At 41.4% G+C, this 24,119-nt stretch overlaps 1 protein-coding gene across 2 annotated transcripts in view; it reads left to right on the plus strand.

The window, feature by feature from the left end:
* The first annotated feature begins 604 nt into the window (after nucleotides 1–604).
* Nucleotides 605–24,119, plus strand: part of smu1a (SMU1 DNA replication regulator and spliceosomal factor a) — a 30,775-nt gene continuing 7,260 nt past the window's right edge. Inside the window, exons 1-8 of one of the 2 annotated variants that reach the window (XM_043716296.1) lie at nucleotides 605–782; nucleotides 4,788–4,998; nucleotides 7,090–7,242; nucleotides 8,324–8,434; nucleotides 10,846–10,974; nucleotides 11,329–11,448; nucleotides 13,458–13,574; nucleotides 17,586–17,713. In XM_043716296.1, coding sequence (XP_043572231.1) covers nucleotides 757–782; nucleotides 4,788–4,998; nucleotides 7,090–7,242; nucleotides 8,324–8,434; nucleotides 10,846–10,974; nucleotides 11,329–11,448; nucleotides 13,458–13,574; nucleotides 17,586–17,713 — 995 coding nt within the window. In that variant the 5' untranslated portion in view covers nucleotides 605–756. The remainder of the gene's footprint in view (nucleotides 783–4,787; nucleotides 4,999–7,089; nucleotides 7,243–8,323; nucleotides 8,435–10,845; nucleotides 10,975–11,328; nucleotides 11,449–13,457; nucleotides 13,575–17,585; nucleotides 17,714–24,119) is intronic. The other variant, XM_043716305.1, reaches the window with a different exon arrangement.

Raw genomic sequence — 24,119 nt, forward strand, 5'->3', positions numbered from 1 at the left:
GGTGTATGGAATGCACTGCCTGCAATAGTAGTAGACTCACCATATTTAAGGGCATTTAAATGGTCATTCAGGAGGCATAGGGACAATAATGAAATAGTGTAGGTTAGATTGCTCCAGACTGGTTTCACAGGTTGGCACAGCATCAAGGGCTGAAGGGTCTGTACTGCGCTATAAATGTTCTCTGTCCTAGGATGTTTCCCTTCATGGGAGAGTCTTGGACCAGTGTCCATAATGTCAGAATTAAAGGGTGCCAATTTTAGACTGAGTTGAGCACAAATTTCTTCTGTGAGTCTTTGGAACTCATTGCCATTAGAACTGTGGGCTAAGAGTCTTTGTATATATTTAAGGCTGAGATAGATAGATTCTTGGTCAGTAGAGGAATCAAGGGTTATGGGCAAAGTGCAGGAATGTGGATGTCAGGAGTTTCAGATCAACCATTATCCTATTGAATGATGGAGTAGACTGAAGGGGTTAGATTTCCTCCTCCTGTTCCTTTTTCTGAAGGTCTTATACTGTTAAACGAGATGTCCTTTCCCTTTAAGGTTTGTTGGACGTGTAACAGGATCCTCTTCACTGATTGGCGGAGATCTGACATCGTTTACACTTACCCCGGAAGTAGATGATCGGGGAAACTGGAAGTTCGCTGTTTGAAGCAGCGGGCCTTTAGGAGTTGTTTCTCTGGATCATATATTTTTTTTCCTCTTTTTATTGTTTGGACGGTGAAGGAGGCAGGCAGCGTCCTGGGTGCAGGCCAACATGTCGATCGAAATCGAATCGGCGGAGTAAGCGAAGCAGTTTGAGTTCAAACTCAGAGTTAACCGTTAATGGAACGTGGGGCGGTTTGTGACTGTGGACAAAAACAAGGCCGCCACAACCTGAGCTATTTGTTTAACACATACATCCCAGTGTAGTGAACTAAATTAATTAATTTGTAATTTGCATTCGTGGCTGTGTTTGATAATATAGTCGCTCTGAATTTGCATTAGTAAGAAGCCTGGAGCTGTTTATTACAACCTGGCTCACATTACCATATTATTGTCAGGCAGGGAGATGTTCCTCCTTGTGGTTTAGACCAAAACTAAAGGGGCCTCAATATAGGACAATCAATAATAAATACGATGGCAAGTTCAAAAGAGGTTTCCTCAGCCCGTGAGTGGTGAGGTTCTGGAATTTGCTACCACAGTGATTAGATGAGAAAAGTAATATTGAGGTAGACAAACAGGAGGTTGGAAGAACACAGCAAGCCAGGCAGCAAGTGGAGCTTGAGAAGTCAACATTTTGGGTGTAACTCTTCAGAACTGGGGGTTGGTGTAAGGGAAGCTGCAGATAAAGGAGGTGGAGGGGCAGGGTGGTGAAGTGGGGATAGGTGAAGATGGGTAAAGGGTACGACCTGGTTGTTCGATGGGAAGAATGAATCCACTTGGTAGCTAGAAGTGAGGGTCGATGAGTGGAATGGAAAGGAGTAGCAAGGGGCTGGGAAGGGAGTCGGGTGATGGGAAGGTAAGTTATATAAAATTGGAGAACTCGATGTTGAGTCTGTCAGGCTGTAGACTGCCCAAGCGGAAGATGAGGTATTATTCTTCCCTTTTGCAGTTTAATTCGTTGTGGCAATGAGGAGGCCAAGGATGGTCATGTCTGAAAGGGAATAGGAAAGGGAATTAAAATTGGCGGTGATTGGGAGGTTAGGTCTACCCCATGGGCCCAGCTGAATGCTCAGCAAAACATTCCCTTAGTTTACATTTGGTCTCCCTGATGTAGAGAAGACCTCATTCGGAGCACTGGATACGGTAAACTAGGTTGGAGGAGAGGCAGATGAACCTCTGTCTCACCTGGAAAGACAGTTTTGGGCCCTGGATGGAGGTGAGTGGGGAGGTGTGCAAGCAAGTTTTGCATTTTTCACGCTTGCAGGCGAAGGTACCTGGGGGTTTGGGAGGGGAGCGGGGAAGGAGGTGGTGGTGGGTAGAGTGGTGCAAACCAAGGATTGGCAAAGGGAATAGTCCCTGCAGAAGGCAAAGAGGGGTGGGGAGGGGAAGATGATGCATTGGATGTGGAGACTGGTGGGCTGGTAGGTGAGAACATGTGGGGCCCTGTCTTTATTGAGTTTGGAGGGCGTGGGTTAGACCAGTGGAATGGAGGGCTGTCTGGATGACAGGGGGTAAAAGCACATTGTTCGAAATAGGTGGACATCTGGGATGCTTGGGAGTGGAATGTCTCCTCATCCGAGCAGATGCAGCAGAGGAATTGGGAGAACGGGATTGAGTTCTTGCAGGATGCTGTGTGGAAGAAGGTCTTGTCCAGATAGTTGAGAGTCTGTGGGTTTATAGTAAACGTCCGGCTGGAGGCTGTCACCAGAGATGGAAATGGAGGTCAAGATGGGAGAGAGGTGTCCGAGATGGGTCAAGTTAATTTGAGGATGGGGTGGAAGTTGTGAGCGAAGTTGATGAACTGCTCCAGTTCAGCCTGTGTGCAGGATGCTACACCGATGAGGTCACGATCTAACAGCAGAAGAGTTGGGGCACAGTGCCTATGTAGGTATTGAAGAGGGACTGTTCAACCTAGCCGATAAGGTGTATCTGGGGCCCAGACGAGTGCCAATGGCAACCCCTTGGATTTGGAGGAAATGGGAGGAGTTAAAGGAAAAATTACTAAGGGCTAGGACTAGTTTGGTGAGGTGGAGGAGGATATTAGTGAAGGGGGACTAGATGAATCTGTTGGAGTGGAAGAAGCTGAGGGCCTGAAGGCCATCATTGTGGGGTGTGGATAGGTATAAGGGCTGCACATCCATTGTGAAGATGAAGCACGAGGGCAGCTGGGGAACTGGAAGTTACTGAAAAGGTGGAGGGCGCGGTTGGTAGCAGGTGGAGATGGGAAGTGCCTGAACCAAGAGGGAGAGGATGGAGTCGAGATAGGACGACTTGAGTTCAGTGGGGCAGGAGCTTGCGGAGACGATGGGTCAGCCGGTGTCTTTGGGCTTGTGGATCTTGGGGAACAAGTAATATTGAAGCATTTGAAATGGACGTTGAATAAAATACAAGGAAGCAATATAAGGATATGCTTTTGTGATGAGATGAAGAGAGGTGACCCAGGCTTGTGTGGAGCGTGAACACCAGTATAAGCCAAATGGCATGTTTCTACGTTGAAGTGTCAATGTACAGATCTTACCTCTTCCTGGAATTTACATGTTTGTGAGTACTAGCTGTTGATCAGCAAACTGGAAGAACTTTGTAATTTCCAAGAAGTCTTGTTAATCTGCACTCGGTGAGGCATTGACTAATCAAGGAGCATCAGTATGGTTTTGTTAAGGGAGATCATGTCATTTTTCAAAGAGATGACCAGATGTGTTGATGTGGGCAATGCATTTGGAATAATTTAGTTGGACTTCAGCAAGAGTTTTGATAAAGTCTCACATGGGAGATGAGAGCCCATGGGATCCAAGGAACTTTGGTTAATTGGATCCAGAATTGGCTGAGTGGCAGGAAGAAGAGGGTGATGGTAGAGGAGTGTTATTGTGACTACAAGCCTATGTCCAGTGGTGTTCTGCAGGGATCAGTGTTGGGGCTCTTGCTGATTGTGATACCTTGTCCCCTTTGTTGGAGGGATCAGTGACTGGGGATATGGATTTAAAGTAAGGGCCAAGAGGTTTAGAGGGTATCTGGGAGGGAAAAAACTCACCCAGAGGGTAATGGGAAACTGGAACTCTCTGCCTAAAAGGATGCTAGAAGCAGAAGCCCTCATAACATTTAAGAATTATTTAGATATGCACTTGGATGCGAAAGCATGCAAGGCTATGTATCAAGAGCTGGAAAATGAAATTAGAATACAATTTCTGTAAAATGAGTAATGTCTGGTTTTGTCAGTACTTCTGTCCACTATTGACAGCATATGTATGCATGAACTAGGGGAAAGAGCAGGTAACTTGGCCGCAGGAGCCATTAGGCATTAATGTACAGGCTTTTCATCTCCTTGGGCCTGTTCCAGTATTCAGTGAGATTCTGGCTGATTTGATCTAACTCCATCTACCTGTTTTTGCACCGTATCACTTACTGTGGAATAATTTAATAATCTATCAGTCTTAGAATTTAAGTTATCAATTGATCAAGCATGTTATTTGTGTAACAGAGTTCCAAGCACCTAACTTCCTTTGTGTGTAGAAATTATTCCTTATTTCTCCTCTGGGATCTGATTCTAATTTTAGATTATATTCCTTAGTCCAAGAGTCCCCAATCAGTGGAAATAGTTTGTTTCCCTCAATGTCTGAAAGTTAAATCAAATCACCCTTGATCTTATATTAAAAATTATTTCACGTATATGACTGTGGGTGCTCGTGACAAGGCCAGCATTTGTTGTCTATCTCTAGTTGCCTGTGAAAAAATAATGGTGGGGAGCCACCTTTTGAGCCACTTCAGTTTATCTGGTGCAAGTACTTCCAGTGCTTTTAGGAAGGCCCTCCAAAATTCCAAAACATACAGCTTTATTTTGTACGCATCCTTTCCCAATGGTTACCACACTGCTATTTGTGGGAGCTTGCTGTGAATGTAGTGGGTACCCTATTTCCTACCTTACAACAATGACCGTACTTCAGAAGCATTCAGTTGCTAGGTAAAGTACCTTGAGATGCCCTGAGGTTGCAAAAGGTAGAGTACAAGTTTATTTTTTTCGAAGTATAGAGATAGGCATTTATGAAAGGAAAATTAGGAAGTAAATGCAGGTGCAAGATTTGTAATATAAATACATTTAACAAATCTGGTCTCTTAATGTTTAATAGGGTTGCTTTTCTTTATTCATAGTGTTGTCCGTCTGATCATGCAGTACTTGAAGGAGAATAATTTGCATCGGACCCTAGCAACTCTACAAGAAGAGACCACAGTGTCTTTAAACACTGTGGACAGTATTGAGAGTTTTGTAGCAGATATAAACAGTGGCCACTGGGACACTGTATTACAGGCCATACAGTCACTGAAGCTGCCTGATAAAACACTTATTGATTTGTATGAACAGGTAAGATTATTGATCAAACATGATTAATAGATAGAGAAAGGGATTGTGTTGATGTTTCTGTACTGTGGTGGGTAATTCTTACCTGAAAGAGAAAATGTGTTTGTGACTTTTTCATTCCTGCCCCATTTGCCCTCCCACTCTTTTAATTATCAGTTCTCTAAATCTGACAGGAATATTAAGGCTCCCAGTGCCAATGCTAAAGGTAGCAAGCAATTTCCACTGTTACTGAAAGCTAATTACCATTGTTTGGAGGTGCTGGTGTTGGACTGGGGTGTACAAAGTTAAAAATCACACAACACCTATAGTCCAACAGGTTTATTTGGAAGCACTAGCTTTCAGACCGCTGCTTCTTCATCAAGTGGTTGTCACCTCTGAAAGCTAGTGCTTCCAAATTAACCTGTTGGGCTACGACCTGGTGTTGCGATTTTTAACTAATTACCATCAAAAGACATTTTATAGCTTTCACCAAGGAGTCACATTTCTTCAGTGATCAAGCTTTTTTATTTCTCATTGGATTAAGATTGCATTATTGCAAATTGTACAAATCCTGTATCAAGGCAGATAGCACATGATCTCAACAATCATGCACCAAGCACAATGTGCAGTGAGACAAAATTGATGCTAGGAAAAAGCATTTTAAAAGTTAAAATGGTATTAACATTATTTGACAATGCATTGGAAATAATAAACAATCAATGCAATTTTTTGTGTTGGAAGCCATGTAAACAGAGATACCTCCGACAATAGTATTTTACCATCGGTCTCTTAGTGTGAGAACAGCAAAGTTCACTTGTGCGCAATCACTAGGTAATACTTCTGTTGCAAGACTTGAGCGAGTACTGTAGAGTCATAGAGTTGGACAGCACAGAAACAGACCCTTTAGTCCAACTCGTCCATGCCGACCAGATATCCCAAATAAATCTCGTCCCATCTGCTAGCATTTGGCCCATATCCCTCTAAACCCATCCTATTCATATATCCATCTAGTTGCCTTTAAATGTTGTAATTGTACCAGTCTCCTCCACTTCCTCTGGCAGCTCATTCTATGCACCATCCTCTGCGTGAAAATTTGCTTTTTTGATCCCTTTTAAGTCTTTTCTCTCTCATCTTAAGCCTGTGTCCTCTAATTTTGGACTCTCCCACCCCAGGGAAAAGACATTGACTGTTCACCTTATCCATTCCCCCATGACTATAAATCTCACAAGGTCACCCCTCAGCCTTTGATGCTCCAGGGAAAATAGCCCCGTCTAAGCAGCCCCTCCCTCAAGCTCAAACCCTCCAACCCTGACAACATCCTTGTACATCTTTTCTGAACCCTTTCAAGTTTGAAAATGTCCTTTCTATAGCAGGGAGACCAGATCTGCATGCAGTATTCCAAAAGTGGTTAAACCAACGTCCTGTACAGCTGCAACATTACACCCCTCCCCTCGCCCGCCCGCCACAACAACTCCTACAATCAATGCACTGACCAATAAAGGCAAGCATACCAAATGCCACCTTCAATATCCTATCTCCCTGTGACTCCATTCAAGGAGCTATGAACCTGTGCTCCAAGGTCTCTTTGTTCAGCAATAGTCCCCAAGACCTTACCGTTAAGTGTATAAGTCCTTCCCTGACTTGCCTTTCCAAAATGCAGCACCTCACATTTATCTAAATTAAACTCCATCAGCCACTTATCGGCCCATTGTCCCATTCGATCAAGGTCCTGTTGTTCTCTGAGGTAACCTTCTTTGTTGTCCACTACATCTCCAATTTTGGTGTCGTCTCCAAATTTACTAACCACACCTCCTGTGTTCTATTGAACAAGTGATCTTTTAGATGTTTTCTTGAATTGCACCTCTATCTGCTGTCTCAGATGAATGCAAAACAAATTATAGCTCGACTTATCTCGACTTAAAATGTATGATTTCATGATTGGTTTAACAAGTGGTCTTATGTAGGGCAAATGACTTTAGAATCCAGATATTTCCTGTTTTTGTGCATATCTTTCCTTTTTGTGGGGTTAACTAAAAAAACATATTTTCTGTGTATCCAAAAATAAGCTTCACTATGTTACTGAAAGTTTTGAAATTTTTTTTGTTCATTCTGTAGGTGGTTTTAGAGCTGATTGAACTTCGTGAGTTAGGTGCTGCTCGATCTTTGCTTCGACAGACTGACCCCATGATTATGCTAAAACAAACCCAACCAGAGAGGTATATTCATCTGGAGAACCTGTTAGCAAGATCCTACTTTGATCCACGTGAGGTACTTGAACTTCTCTCATCAAGCTTTTAGAAGGCACAAGGGTAACAGTGTTGAGAGAACTGTTGAATGCATACTACTTTTCATGTACAAGTGTAGATTATTAATAACTTTCTATTGTTTTTACTGGTGAATTTCCAAATTACTCTCAGTAAAATCTGCAATGTTTCCTCCACCCTTCATTGCCATGTACTGCCCAACTAATTTTCTTTGCCAAATGTACCACCTGAATAAAGATGAGTTTTAAATTTATAATAATTTTAATGATCCATATTTAATTAGTGTCTTTTGAATATTAGATGAAGCGGAAGTGTATTTTATTTCTGTGCTGCATATTCAGACCATTGTCACTTTGGCAATTGCAATGAGGTTATAACCATTTGAAAAGCAGGGTCATGATGTAGCCACATGAAACCTGTTCATTCCTGATGTGCATATCAAGGGGTTTTTGTTTGAACACTACTGCACTTTGTTGCCACAGGTAGTTTTATGTTAAAGGAGTGTAGTGGACATCAGATGCTCCCGATTGCAATGCTTCATATGTGTTTCAAACTACAAATCTAATTGATCTCTGATCGCTGCTTCCTTTTCAATGGCATGGCAGTGGTATTTCCATGCAAATGCATGGACTTGTGGGTGTCTTATTGTGCTCCCACAAAAGCCATTTGTTCCATTGTGGCTGTCAGCAATTTGAAAGACCAATCTAATTATTCAGTTTCTTTCCCACAGCCCTACATTTTTTGTACCCTTTTAATATTTATCCAGTGCCCTTTTGAAAGGAGCTAGTAAATCTGTTTTCACCCGTTCACGTAACATTCATTCTAGATCACGGCAACTCACTTTTTAGAAGTCCTTTTGGCTTCATGTCAGTGTAACATCCAGCATCTTGCAGCTGCATCCTCCTGAATATGTTTATGCATTTTAGAAAAAAACCTTAAAAGCACCTTGCCAGCTGTATAGTAGCAGAGGTGGTATGAGGTAGGTGAATGGAATATATTTAACCAAGTATGGTAAGTTGACACCGAGACGTTTGCTACTTGATTATCCATCATGCCTCATTGCATTGTTGTTTGCTACTTTTTAGGCTTACCCAGATGGCAGTAGTAAAGAGAAGCGAAGAGCAGCCATTGCTCAGGCTTTGGCAGGGGAAGTCAGTGTAGTGCCCCCTTCGCGTCTCATGGCTTTGTTGGGTCAGGTAAATGTGCCTGTTTTGCTATACCTGTTGCATTCTGTTTATGTTCCTGCGTGGAAGGTAAATAAAATTTAGGTGTTAAATGATAAATAGTGAAAGCTTCAAAAGGCATATCCTCCGTTGTTGTATTTTTTTGAGATTAGTAGAACTGCTACTCCCATGCTGTAACTAATCTATAAAGTATAATGGATGGTAGATGACAATGTTATTTGTTTTTCCATTCAGGTATAACACAACTCTATTTCTTCTCATCACATTATTACAAATTTCTTCCATGCTAATTGAATGTTCAATATTCTTAATTATTCTAAGGGAGGGAACGGAGAGCAACTTGATCTGAATGGTTGTAACTTTGACTTTATAACCAATTAAATCTTCAAACTGGGGTTAAAATTATAGCCAACATCACATATCTTGGATGAGATATGAAACTGGTTTCAGAATGAAAATACCCTGAAACAAGTCTGCGTTGGGTTTGCTATCAGAAATGGAACATAAAACGTTGAATAGTACAGCACAGTACAGGCCCTTTGGCCCTCGATGTTGTGCTGACCTTTTATCCTACTCTAAGATCAAACGATCCTACGTACCCTTCATTTTACTATCATCCATGTGCCTATCCAAGAGTCTCTTAAATGTCCCTAATGTATCTGACTCTAATACCACTGTGGAACAGTCACAAGAAAAAAATAAAATGAGACTTTCATGCATTCAGACATTTATTCCTCAAATCTTATCAGAAGCCCTTGTTATGGAATGAGCATATTTTGAGATATTTGGACACAAAGTTTGAAGTGGATTTTTATTAGGCAAGGGTATTGATGTTTATAAAACTACAGCGGGTAGTTCTGTTAAGTAGTAGGTCGTTTGTTGATTTAATTGAATGATGGAACAAGCTTGGGTTGAATGACATTGACCTTTTCCTGACTTCTGCGTGCAAGTAAGTGTTTTACATTTTCTGTGATAATTTAGTGCTAATAATTGCCATGAAATTTCTCGAGAAAAGCATTTAGGTTTAGCATTAACAAACATCTTTGTATCCTCTTTGGGCACAGGTCAGGTCCCAGAGGACTGGAGAAAAGCCAACGTTGCCCCATTAGTTAAGAAGGGTATCAGGGATAACCTAGGAAATTACAGGCCTTTCAGCCTCATGTCTGTGTTAGGGAAATTATGAGAAAAGGTTCTTAGAGACAAGATCTATATGCATTTAGAAGCAAATGGACTTGTTAGCGATAGACAACATGGTTTTGTGTGGGGGAGGTTGTACCTCGCTAACTTGATCAAATGTTTTGAGGACGTGATGGAGATGATTGAGGGAAAAGCCGTTGTTGTCAACAGGGTCTTCAGTCAAGCCTTTTGACAAAGTCCCTCATGACAGATTGGTACAAAAGGTGAAGTCACTTGGTATCAGGGCAAGATGAATATAAAACTGGCTTAGTCATAGGAGAGAGGATAGCAGTGGAAGAATGCTTTTTGGAATGGAGGATTGTGACTAGTGGAGTTCCAAAGGGATCAGTGCTGGAACCTCTACTGTTGGTGGTCTAAATAAATGATTTGGAGAAAAACTTGGCTGGCCTAATTAGCAAGTTTGCAGATGATACAAAGATTTGAGGAGTTGTGAATAGTGAGAGGATTGTCAGAACACACAGCAGAATATAGATCAGTTAGAGGTATCAGCAGAGAAATGGCAGATGCAGTTTAATCTGGATAAATGTGAGGTGATGCATTTTGGAAGATCAAGTACAGGTAATTATTCAGTGAATGGCAGAACCGACAGAAGTATTGATATGCTGAAGGATGTGGGTGTGCAGGTCCACAGATCACTGAAGGTGGCTGTGCAGGTAGAAAGGTCGTAAAAAAAAAAAGGCCTGTGACGTGCTTGCCTTCGTTGGAAGGAGCATTAAGTATAAGGATAGGCAAGTTATGCTGTAGCTTTATAGAACTTTAGGCCACACTTGGAATATTGTGTGCAGTTCTTGTTACTACATTCAAGAAGCATCTGGATGAATAAATGAATAAGAAGGGGATAAAAGGATACGGATCTTGTAAGTGAAGACAGCTTTCGTAAGGTAGGGCAGCATGTGTCGACACAGGCTTGGAGGGCCAAAGGGCCTGTTCCGGTGCTGTGTTCTTCATTCATTTGAGTAGCGAGAGTGATTGCACTGCAAAAGTCATTTAGTTCTTGTACATTGGCAATTTAAAGCCATAAGAGGAATATTGATATAGTTCAATAATTTCCATGGTAACACATTGAAACCTGTCCAGTTTAAATCAGTGTTGTCACTGGAAAACCTAGGCAACAACTAAAGAATAGAAACTATTTATGACCAGCTTTCTCTCCTTTACAGTGTGTTTAAAATCATTTTATAATACAGAAAAATGCTATTCCTCTTGTAACTTTTTTATTGTTCCAGGCATTAAAATGGCAGCAACACCAGGGGCTTCTGCCTCCAGGTATGACAATTGACTTGTTTAGAGGTAAAGCAGCTGTGAAAGATGTAGAAGAGGAGAAATTCCCAACTCAACTTAGCAGGCACATCAAGGTAAAAGTTTTATATTGATTTGTGAAATACCTGGTGCCTGCACCCATCCCAAAATGGAAATTTTGGAAATCCATTCATGCAAGCATCCATTTAATAACCAAGTACAACTAAACTTGTCTTGATGTTTTGTTTTCAAGTCTTTAAGAACTTATCATAAATTTCCTGTGGGTGAGAAATGATATTGAAATAAGTTTCATTCATTATTTAAGTGTAACATTGATATTTGAAGGAAGTTAGGGGACTTAAGTGCCTTTAACTCAGAAAATCTAGACGCCATATAGGTAACACAGTTCTTTGGAATATTCAGAATGACACACTTGCATTGAATGATGTGAGCAATTTTTGTTTTAACAGTTTGGTCAAAAGTCCCATGTAGAGTGTGCTCGATTCTCGCCAGATGGCCAGTATCTTGTTACTGGTTCTGTGGATGGCTTTATTGAAGTGTGGAACTTCACCACTGGCAAAATTAGAAAAGTAAGTACAAAAAGGGGGCTTAGTGGAGTTATCTTCTGATAGTTTGTAGATCAAGTTCTTCACCCCCACCCCACTGCCAAGAATTAAATCAATTTAACTAATTAGCATGAACTTGTCACTGTTTCTGGTGTTTTGACAATTGCAAAGTTCTGTTCACTCATTCCTGCTGTTGAATTCAGAGGATTTTTCCCAGGTAGACCATTCAGTATTCTTAGGGCTCAGGTGAATATTGTTTAAAAGAATTCCTGGGCACACATGAATACATGTATAGAAGTGATTCATTTAAGCATGTTTTTCTTTATTGCTGAAAAGAAACATGCTGTGAAAGCTTTTTGTCTTGCACTGGTCAAGATAATCAGAAGGATGCTAAATATCAAAGAGGACAATTTATACCAAGTAAAAAGGGTGCTGATTGGTTGGCAAGTGAAATTTAAATAGTAGAAGAATTGCTTTGGAAAATTGAGTATTTTTGGCAAAACTTTCTTTGATTTGAAATGAATATTCAAATATGACAGAAAGTATACATGAACATTTTTGAATTCTACCTGCAGTAAATTTAGTTTGATTTTGAATGGTTTAAAATGCAAATTACTTTGTATGCTGAAGGTCAGCAGCAAGATTTTCTTTTAGTAACAAATTGGAATGCTGTACTGATGCTCAATAAGTCAATCAATTTGGTAACTGCTGAACAAAAGCGTACAAAATAACCATCCAAATCCAGATTTTATAAACTGCTTTGCTTATAATAGAATAACACGCTGAGTTAGTTATATGGAATCTGTAAATACTTTTTAATTTTAGATGATTAGGTGTATTGTCTTGTTAATTTTGTGAAGGAAGTCATGGTCTCTCCCAATTCCACTCGTACTTATGCACCCATAATTTTCAATTGCTGGCAGTGTATTTTTGTGGAATGTCAGGAAATGGTACTGCAGTATTTTTTTATCAGATAGCTACCATGTCATTGAAGAGCTCATGGTGTTGGAGGGTAATGTATTGCCACTGGTAGAGAATTGGCTCATGGGCAGGAAAGAGCAAGTGGAATAAAGCGTTCTTTTTCAGTTTGACCTATAGCCAGTAGGGTACCACCGGGATCAGTGCTGTTTACAATGTGTATTTATGACTTGGAGGAAGGAGGTGAATACTATAGCCAATTTTGCATATGACACAAAAATAGGTGGAAAAGCAAGTTCTGAAAGGTATACAAATAGTTTACAGAGAGAAGTTGATAGGTAAGGAATTGGGCAAGAAGTTAGGAAATGGAGTACAGTGTGGAGAAAATGCAAAATTGTTCATTTTGGAAGGGAGTACAAAAGAACATATTACTTAAATGGAGAAAACTGCAGAAACATGCTATACAAAGGGACTTGGGGGTACTTGCATGAAAAACAGAAAGCTAGTACACAGGTGCAGCAGGTAATCATGAAGGCTACTGGAATGTTTGCCCTTTTAAGGGTGTTGGAGTATAAGGGTAAGAAGTCTTACTGCAACTGTACAAGGTGCTGATGAGACCACACCTGGAGTACAGTGAGTAGTTTTGGTTCCCTTATTTAAGGAAAAGTATCAATTCATTGGAGGCTGTTCAGAGAAGGGTAACTAATATGATTCCCAGTATAAAGGAATTGTCTTATGAGCAAAGGTTGAACAGGTTGGGGCTCAACTCTTTGGATAGGGAAGTAGATATGAGGAGTACCGAATCAGGCTTGATCCTATTTAATGGGGAAGCAGGCTTGAAGGATATAATGGCTTACTTCAGTTCCTGTTTCTTATGATTGAACTGTACAATTTGACAGAATGGATCAATATTAATGTATTATGAATTGTTAGTTTGTGTTTCCCATTAGCTGTTTATTGATGGAAATGGTGGACATACTAGGTAGAGATCTCTCCCACTTGTTTTATCTTGTTAGTAAGGTTTTGCAACAGTAAGGTTGGTTAGCAAATGGCTGTGTTGCTGTTGCACCAGTGATGGATACTTGATTCTTTACCCCTTTAATGTTATTCTCTAGGATCTAAAGTACCAAGCACAAGATAACTTCATGATGATGGATGATGCAGTTCTTTGCATGTGTTTCAGTCGTGATACTGAAATGTTGGCAACAGGAGCACAGGATGGAAAGATTAAGGTGGGTAACTAAATTGAGGAAATTTCATGCAAATTATAAAACTTTCAAAGTTTTTTCTTTTGCATTATCCCTATGAATTTACTTGTAACAGCAAAAGTTTCACCACATTGGATATTATTCTCATTAAGTAGTTCTGCAACATTGCCACCTTACAAGTTCTCCTTCAAATCATTCATAGTGTCTTAGAGTCCGAGATCTAAAGCACAGAAGAAGGTCTTCAGTCAATTGTGTTCATGCCAGTCAAAACTGACTGCCTAATTAATTTAATCCCCTTTTCCTTTTCCAGCACTTGGCCCACAACCTTGTATGCCTTGTCTAAAGGCATTTTGAATGTGCATGTCTAAGTACATTTTGAATGTTATGATGTGCCTCTATCACCCTTACTAGGCAATGAGCTCCAGATTCCCACCACTGTCTGGGTGAAATGGATTTTTTTTGTCGTATTTCCTCTAAATCTTCTACCCCTTTTTTTTGACTGGAGGAAGCAGTTCATAGGTAAAGGGACAAGTGGGAGGCTTTCAAAAGCGAGGTGACGAGAGTTCAGGACTAGCATGTACCTGTTAATGTGAACAGCAAGGCTAGCAGGAATAGGGAGCACTGAATGACTCAAGATATTGAATCTCAGGTTAAGAAAATGGAGGAGACATGTGTTAGGCATAGAAAAAAAACTTTTCTTCAAATAAGAAGAGCTGGAGGGCAAAGTCTTAAAGTTCCATCCAAAAATCATGAACTTTGTTTTGCAAAACAGACACTGTTTCCTAACCCAATCTGCAATAGCTGTTCAACTTGGGAAGTTAACTCATTCAATTGAGTAAAATGTGACTGGCACAAATAAACAACGTAGTGGTCATCAGCTTCAAGGTTAATGTTATTTCCCAATTTTGTGTAGAGTTGGACTTTAAGATCTGATAACAGCTGGGAACAAATGAATCCCTTGAGTAGATGGAGTTTAGGAATACAGTTAAGAGGGAAATAAGGAAGGCAAAAAGGAGACCATAGCTTTGGCTGATAGGATAAAGGAGAATCAAAGAAATTCTACAAGTATCTAAGGGCAAAAGAGTAACTAGGGAGAGAATAGGGCCCTTTACAGTTTAATGCGGTTGTCTGTGTGTGGAACCACAGCAGATGGATGAGATCCCAAATAAATATTTTGCGTCAGTGTTTGTCATGGCAAAAGACATCAAAGCTCAGGAAGTCAGGAAAATAAATAGTGATGACTTGAAAAGGATCCACATTACAGAAGAGGAGGTGCTGGAGGCCTTAAAGCACAAATAGGTAGATAAATTCCTGGCGCCTGATCTAGTATATTCCAAGACATTGTAGGAAGCTAGGGAGGAAATTACAGAGCCTCCAGCAGAGACGTTTGTATCATTGACAGATGAGGTGCTAGAAGACTGGAACATAGATAATGTGCCATTATTTTTAAAAAGGCTGCAAGGAAATGTCAGGGAACTACAGACTGGTAAGCCTCTGATCAGTGATGGGTAGGGTGTTGGAGTGGATTCTGAGAGACGGAATCTACATGCATTTGTAAGGGCAAGGACTGCTTGGGGATAGTCAGCATGGCTTTTTGTGTGGGAAATTATATCTCATAAACTTGAAAGACTTTTTGGAGAGGTGACCAGGAAGGTGGATGAAGGCAAAGTGGTCAACATTTACATAGACTTTAGGAAGGCCTTCTGCAAGTTCCACAAGGTAGATTGGTTAACAGGTTAGATTACATGGGATCCACGAAGAGCTAGCCAATTGGATACAAAATTGACTTGAGACAGGTGATGGTGGTGGTAGTATTGTTTAGACTGGAGGTCTGTGACCAGCGGTCCATCAAGTGGATTGGTGCTGGGTCCACTGTTGTACATCATTCACAGAAACAATTTGGATGAGGGTGTAGGAGGCATGGTTAGTTTGTAGATGACACCAAAATTGGTGGTATAGTGGATAGGAAGAAACTGATCTAAGAATACAACAGGATCTTCTTCAACTAGACCAGTGCGCAGAGGAATGGCAGAAAGAGTTTAATTCCAATAAATGCATTTTGATAAGACAAACCGCGGCAGGACTAACACAGTTAATGGTGGGGGTCTGGGGAGTTTTGTTGAAAAGAGAGACCTAGGGGTGCAGGTACATAGTTCCTTGAACGTGGTGTCACACATCAACAGCGTGGTGAAGCAAGCTTTTGGCACACTTACCTTCATCAGTCAAAGCATTGAGTGCAGGCGTTGGGGTGTCATGTTACCAACGTTTGGAGTACTGTGTATAATTTTGGTATAGGAAGAATGTTATTAAATTGGAACGGGTGCAAAAAAGATTTACAAGGAGGTTACAGAGACTAGAAGGTTTGAGTTATAAGAATAGGTTGGAACTTTTTTTCCCTGGAGTGTAGCAGGCTCAGGGGTGACCTTCTAGAGGTTTATAAAATCACAAGGTGCATAGATAAGATGAATAGCCAAGGTCTTTTCCCTTGGATAGGATAGTCCAAAACTGGAGGGCAGAGGTTTAAGGTGAGAAGGGAAGGATTTAAAAGGGATCTGAGGGGCAGTATTTTCACACAGTGTGGTGCGAATATAGGATAATTTGCCAGAGGAAGTGGTAGTTGCAGGTACAATTACAATATTTAAAAGCCATTTGGACAGGTACATGGATAGGAAAAGTCCAGAGGGATATGGGCCAAACGCAGGCAAATGGGACGAGTTCAGTTTAAGAAACCCAGTTGGTACGGACAAATTGGGCCAAATGGCCTGTTTCCATGCCATAAATCTAAGCCCTGGGTCATTGATACCTCCATCAAGGGAAATCTTTGTTCCTATCTACACCATCCTGATTTGGAATATATTGTCGTCGAGAGTGTGGTGCTGGAAAAGCACAGCAGGTCAGGCAGCATCTGAGGAGCAGGAGAATTGACGTTTTGGGCAAGAGTCCTTCATCAGGAATGTGAGCCCAGGGGGTGGAGAGAAAAATGGGAGGGGTTTGGGGCTGGGGGGAAGGTAGTTGAGAGCGCCCACAAATAGCTCAGTCATGGTTTTGACAAATAACGGCGCAGGCTCAAGGGGCCATATACCTACTCCTATTCTTAATTCATATGTTCATATGTTTAAAATGCTAATTTCTAATAGCAATTAAATATTTATTTGATCTATATTACAATGACTCCCTTTCTATTCTTTTCCTGTAAAGAGAGCAAAATGAATCAATACATTGAAAGTGTTTTGTAATGGTGCTCACACGCTTGCTGAGTTTTGTATAACATAGAGGCCATAAAGTTGTACAGCATGGAAACGGACCCTTCGGTCCAACCTGTTCATGCTGACCAGATATCCTAAATTAATCTAGTCCCTTTTGCCAGGACCTGAACCATATACCTCTAAACCCTTCCTATCCATGTATCCATCCAGATGCCTTTTAAATGTTGTAATTATGCCAACCTCTATTACTTCCTCTGGAAGTTCATTCCATACACGCACCACTCTGTGTGAAAACATTGCCCCTTAGGTTCCTTTTAAATCTTTCTCCCCTCACCCTAAATCTATGCCCTCCAGTTCTGGACGAGGGAAAATACCTTGTCTATTTACCTTATCCATGCCTCTCATGATGTTTATAAACACCTATAAGGTTCCCCCCTCAGCCTCCAATGCTCCAGGGAAAATAGCCCCAGCCTATTCAGCCTCTCCCTATAGCTCAAACCCTCCGACCCTGGCAACATCCTTGTAAATCTTTTCTGAACCCTTCCAGGTTTCACAACATCTTTCTGATAGGGAGAAGACCAGAATTGTACACAATATTCCAAAAGTGGCCAAACCAATATTCTGTACAGCTGCAACTTGACCTCCAAACTCCTCAGTAGTGCTGATTTCACTACCCCTAACCTTAGTTCCCTCTCAACGTGGAGGCAGCAGAGTGTGGGTCAACCACATTCACTTCTTTCTAAACAAGAATGGAAAAGATGGTTTTCAATTACAGGATTTTTGTACTATAAATTTAAAATTGCTAACAGAATTGTTGGTTGCTCCACAGGTGTGGAAGATTCAGAGTGGTCAGTGCCTACGCCGATTTGAACGTGCTCACAGTAAGGGAGTTACCTGCCTGAGCTTCTCCAAAGACAGTAGTCAGATTCTCAGTGCCTCCTTTGATCAGACCATTCGGTGAGATGTATTTTAATTTGATAAATTGGGATATTTTTAGTACTCTCAGATTTTAATCACAAAAGGCAGGGCTAAGATTGATGACCTAGAACAGTGTTTCTCAAACTTTTTTCCCCATTGAGACCCCATTTTGAAGCTTGCAAGTTGCTGAGAGCATGGACCAGTGAGAACAGAATTGCAGGTAGAGGGTGTTTTGATCTTTGAGACAGGTTAGAAGGTGGACCTCAGAGCAAGGATGGAGAAAGTGGGGTCAAAGACCTTTTGAGATCAGCACTATGGGGGGAAAAGTTATTTTATTCAAATTCTTTTTTTTTTAAAAAACCCTTTCAATTACAGGTGGTTCTCAGATAATGCACATTCCGTGGCGCAGTTTGCTTATAATGTCGGTGAGGAATTAAGGAATGGTATTTTTGAAAACGATTATCTTTGTTTGCAATAGTGTGATTCCAGCTGTAATCATTTTGTGCGCTTCATTCTGCGCATGCGCCGAAGTCTCTGCGCCGTTCTGCACATGTGCTGATGTGAGCTGCCGTGAGAGGTACTACTGTTCAGGGAGCAGCTTTCTGAGAGAGATGCCTTGAGCAGATTCCTGTGAAAGATACACTACTCCTAGATTATCACTTTTTTTTTTTGAAAACCTGGAGGGGCATTGTGACAAGAATGTTAACAAGAAGTGTCCTGGTGATAAAATTGCAGGTGGTGAATGCAATGTAAGGAGAGAATGTTATATAGCTTGCTTAACAGGAATGAGGGAGTCTACCTTACCACCATCATGACCCTCTGTCCCTGCATTAACAATATTTTTCAAATATGCTGTGTTAAATTCATGTTTGTTTTGTTGATAAATCTAATTTATGCCTTCATTCAGGCTGTGCTATACTTTGTGTTAAACTTTTTGGTTGATTTTTGAGTGATCATGAGTGATATTCTTTGCTGGTCTATCCCTAACTCCACTTTTCCCATCGGTCCCATTATTTTTATTAAGTGAAGTTTCGCTGGAATGCAATTACAGCGTTAGAGAAGAACTGCCTTTTTTCTTAAGAACAATAATCAGGCCCCTAGATTTGGCCTGTTAGATCTAACTCACCATTTTTTGGACAACTGACTGTGGAGTTTGCACATTCTCCCCGTGTCTGTGTGGGTTTCCTCCGGGTGCTCCGGTTTTCTCCCACAGTCCAAAGATGTGCAAGTTAGGTGAATTTGCCATGTCAAATTGCCCACAGTTCTAGGTGCATTAGTCAGAGGGAAATGGGTCGGTGTAAACTGGTTGGGCCGAAGGGCCTATTTCCACATTGTAGGGAATCTAATCTGATCTAATCTTTTAAGATCCAGAGCTCCATAGCAGCCATTACTAGTCCTGAGTTTGCAACCCCAAAGTTTCAACTGTCAAACCCTTTGGGGCAGTGACCCATAGTTTGGGAAGCCCCAACTCGTAGAATACAGGGCGTTAATGTTGCAATGCAATATGAATTAGATGTGTATGCTATATGCTATGTCGATTTGAAGGCCATATTCAAGTTACTGATCTGATAGATGAGAAGCATATACAGGCATGAGTCAGCAGAGATGGAATGCTTTTTGTTTCTTTCTTCCTTCCTTCTCCATGCCCCTGGGAGAAGGGAGAAATCCAATTTTTTTAATTTAAATCAGAAAAAACCAAGAGTCTTAACCCATCCTTGGGGAGCACCACTTTCAACTTGTCTCAACTCTGAGAAGTGCCTATCAATACAGGCACTCTATTTCCTTTTAGCCAATTCTAATTCATGTCACCAAGGATTCATCAGTCTCAAACATTCCTAACTTTCTAACCTACCTGCCCTGTGACACTGTATCAAATGCTTACTGAAAGCCCACATATACAACATCCACAGCACTAACCTCATCCACTGCCTGTGCCATCTAGTCAAATAACTTAAGCAAATCTGTCACACCGGACCAGCCCTTGACAAAGCTATATTGACCGTGCAGTATTAACTTGTTTTCCTCTACATGTATATTAACCTTATCCCATATTGTATTCTCCCATCAGTTTAATCAGTTTTCCCACTATTGATTTAAAACTGGCAAGTCTACAGTTTCATGGGTTATCCTTTGCCCCTTTCTGAAACAGCGGTATCACACTTGCAATCCTTTAGTCGCTTGGGTCTAATCCTGTGCTCAGAGAGGCCTGGAAAACTTCTGTCAGTGGCTCTGCAATTTGACCCTCAGCAATTTAGGATGCATTCCATCCCATCCCAGCGTGACGACTTCTCCACCTAGAGTGCTGCCAGCCTTTTTAGCACTTCATTATCAATTGCTGTACTACTCAATTATTCAATACTCACATTCTCAAATAGGTCATTGTCACCATTTTCTAATTTGGTAAAGGCAAGCAAAGTTTTCATTTATACTTCTGCCAAACTCTTTACTTCAGTGAACAGCTTTGCCTGCTTGTTCCTTATGGGCCCCACTCTGCTTCACTGATTTAATATTCGTATGTTTGAAGAACATTTCACTATTTGTTTTAGTGCAGCCTGCGCATCCTTTCCTCATACTTCCTTTCAGCTTCCTTATTCCAGCCTTAGCCTCTCTTCCTGATTTCTATTGCTATTAGTATTCTGGAGTGAATCATACGGCTCCTTGCTCTTTCTTCCTTTTCTCATGGGTATGTACTAGCATGCACCTATTCATTTCTTTTGAAATTCTCCCATTTCTCGTCCACTTTTTGTATCCACCAAAGTCAACCTCCTCCAGTTCAATTTTCTGATCCCTAAAATTGCCCTTTTCCAGTCTGTGATCCTAATTGCTGACTGGTTTTTATTTTTCTCCCAAATTAATATTTAAATTTCTTCTCGCTGTTTCTCAACTGCTGCCCCACTCCGACATTCTCCATTTGGTTTGGTTCATTTCCTAGGACCAGATCCAGTGCAGCTGTATCCTGGTAGGGGACAGAGGACATGAGAAGTCATTGGCATGTAGGATCAAGGAAAGCCCTCGAGCTTTCTAGAGGTATATCAGGACTTTAAAAATGACTCGAGAAAGATTAGGGCCAATTAAGGATAGTAGTGGAAGTTGTGCATGAAGTCCGAAGAGATAGGGGAAGTGTTCATCAGTATTCACACTAGAAAAAGACAATGTTGTCGAGGACAATACAGATATACAGATTATTAAACGAGATGGGATTATGGTTCATAAGGAGGAGGTGTTAGCAATTCTGGAAAATATGAAAATAGATACACCCCCAGGCCGGATGGGATTTATTTTAGGATTCTCTGGGAAGCCAGGGAGGAGATTGCAGAGCCTTTGGCTTTGATCTTTGTCATCATTGTCTACATGAATAGTGCCAGAAGACTGGAGGATAGCAAATGTAATCCCCTTGTTCAAGAAGGGGAGTAGAACAACCCTGGTAATTATAGACCAGTGAGCCTTACTTCGGTTGTGGGTAAAGTGTTAGAAAAGGTTACAAGAAATAGGATTTATAATCAGCTGGAGAGGAATAACTTGATTAGGGATAGTCAACACGGTTTTGTGAAGGGTAGGTTGTGCCTCACAAACCTTTATTGAGTTCTTCGAGATGGTGACCAAACAGATGGGCGAATTGGGAACATAGCCATTTCTGATCATGCGGCAGTGCATCTGGAGGTTAAGGCTAGAGGCAGTGGGACAGGCTTGCAACATTGACACATGGATCCTTTTCTCCTGAAGGACAGTAAATTTATTGAATACTTTTCGCGTGATTTTAAATTGTTTTGGGGGTGTTAATTCGAGTAATGCCAGTAACCCGTCGGTGCTCTGGGAGACTGTCAAGACCTGTGCAAAGGGTTTGATTATTTCTTACTCGGCGACCCGGAAGCGGCAGAGGGGAGAGCACCAGCGTATGCTTGTGGCCCATTTGAATGCAGCCGAAGCTGCATACTTTGATAGGCCGTCTGTGACCAAGTTGTAGTGGATTATAGCCCTCAGGGCTGCTCTGAACTCTGCGCTCACTCAGACAGCCAAGAGGGAGATCTCTTTTGGGAAACAGAAGTTATTCAAGCATGGTGATAAACCGGGTTGATACCTGGCATATCTAGGGCGGCACGGTGGACAGTGGTTAGCACTGCTGCCTCACAGCGTCAGAGAGCCGGATTCAATTCCCGCCTCGGGCAACTGTCTGTGTGGAGTTTGCACATTCTCCCCGTGTCTGCGTGGGTTTCCTCTGGGTGCTCTGGTTTCCTCCCACAGTCCAAAGATGTGCAGGTTAGGTGAATTGGTCATGCTAAATTGCCTGTAGTGTTAGGTGTAGGGGAATGGGTCTGGGTGGGTGCTCTTCGGCGGGTCGGTGTGGACTTGTTGGGCCGAAGGGCCTGTTTCCACACTGTAAGTAATCTAATCTAATCATATCTGGCCAGTAAGAAGAGTGCCCCCCAATCTATCACGTCCATCAGAGAGTGTGCTGGTACTTTTAATTGTGATTCCAAAAAGATTAATGTGACATTTAGGAAATTCTGTTCTGAGTTGTACCAGTCAGGGGGCTGTGAGGACAAGTTGGTGAAGATGGAGTTCTTTTTTAAGAACTTGGACCTCCCAGGTGTAACAATGGAGCAGGCGTCTCTTTTGAATGCCCCTCTGACAATCCAAGGGATACAGGAGGCGGTGACTCAGCTACAAAGTGGTAAAGCACCTAGTCTAACTGGATTTCCGAGTGAATTTTATCAGGGGGGTGTGGAGGTCTCATCAGAAGAACGGGAGGATATTTGGGAGAACATGAGGAAGATTTCAATTTGTAATAGAGCGTAGGCTATGCAACTGAAGGTTCTCCACAGGGTCTATATTTGGCTCCAAAGTGGCTTGTGAAATTTTAAAAAAGAAACCGCTCCAATGTGTCCTAAATATGAAACAGATATTGGCACTCTTACTCATTGCTTGTGGTTTTGCCACAAGCTTCGTAGGTATTGGGGGCGCGACAGCGAGTGTTTTCGAAGCAATCTTGAGAACCGAGATCAAGGTAGATCTGGTATTCCTCCTCTTGGGTCTGCTGAATTTGCCGTCTTCAGATGTGCATGGGAAGAAGCTGTTTAATATTCTTTCATGTTGTGCGAGGAAGAGCATTCTGATGAGCTGGATATCAGAAAATCACCCGGGACATTTGGGATGGCACATGTTAGTTCTCCCTAGACTTACTTACAAGAATGGTGCACCAGTAAACGCAACTTTTTTATAGAACATGGCGGCCCTTTCTAAACTGTATAGACGCAGACTTGTTGGTTGTATTGGTTTGGGTCTTTGTATAGCTGCCAGGACTGTGTCTGGCAGGCCGGGGGCCCCTGAGAGGAAGAATCCTGAATAAATATGGTTATGCCAACTGATGCTCCCGGTGTTGGTGAGCTTTGGTGGGGTTGCACTGAGTGCTAAAATTTAACTTGGCTCAATCTATTTTTATTTTGTTTCATTATTTATTGAATTGTAGTGTGGGTAGATTTTTTTCTTTAATTTATTTGTGAAGTAGAGGAGTAGTTTTTTTATTATTGTTGTTATGCTATAAGATTGTTATTTTATTGTAATTTTATAATTTGTAAAAAAAATTCAAAATCTTTTTCAATTAAAAAAATACAAAAGAAATATGGATGAAGATGGTAGATGGTGTTTATGTGGATTTCAGTAAGGCATTTGATGAGGTTCCCCACTGTAGGCTATTGCACAAAATATGGAGGCATGGGATTGAGGGTGATTTAGCGATTTGGATCAAAAATTGGCTAGCTGAAAGAGGGTGGTGGTTGATGGGAAATGTTCATCCTGTAGTTCAGTTACTTGTGGTGTACCACAAGGATCTGTTTTGGAACCACTGTTTGTCATTCTTATAAATGACCTAGATGAGGCATAGAAGGGTAGGTTAGTAAATTTGCAGATGACAGTAAGGTCGGTGGCATTGTGGATCATGCTGAAGGCTGTTGCAGGTTACAGAGGGACATAGATAAGCTGCAGAGCTGGTCTGAGAGGTGGCAAATGGAGTTTAATGTGGAAAAGTGTGAGGTGATTCACTTTGGAAGGAACAACTGGAATAAAGAGTACTGGGTTAACGGTAAGATTCTTGGCGGTGTAGATGAGCAGAGATATCTTGGTGTGCATGTACATAGATCCCTGAAGATTGTCACCCAGATTGATAGGGTTGTTAAGAAGGAATACGGTGTGTTAGCTTTTGTTGGTAGAGGGATTGAGTTTCGGAGCCATGTGATCATGCTGCAGCTATACAAAACTCTGGTGCGGCCGCACTTGGAGTATTGCGTATGGTTCTGGTCACTGCATTATAGGAAAGATGTGGAAGCTTTGGAAAGAGTTCAGAGGAGATTTACTAGGGTGTTGCCCAGTATTGGGGGGAACATCTTATGAAGAAAAGCTGAGGGATTTGAGGCTATTTCATTAGAGAGAAGAAGGTTGGAAGGTGACT

This window comes from Chiloscyllium plagiosum, chromosome 2, assembly GCF_004010195.1.
Source record: "Chiloscyllium plagiosum isolate BGI_BamShark_2017 chromosome 2, ASM401019v2, whole genome shotgun sequence".
NCBI lineage: Eukaryota > Metazoa > Chordata > Chondrichthyes > Orectolobiformes > Hemiscylliidae > Chiloscyllium > Chiloscyllium plagiosum.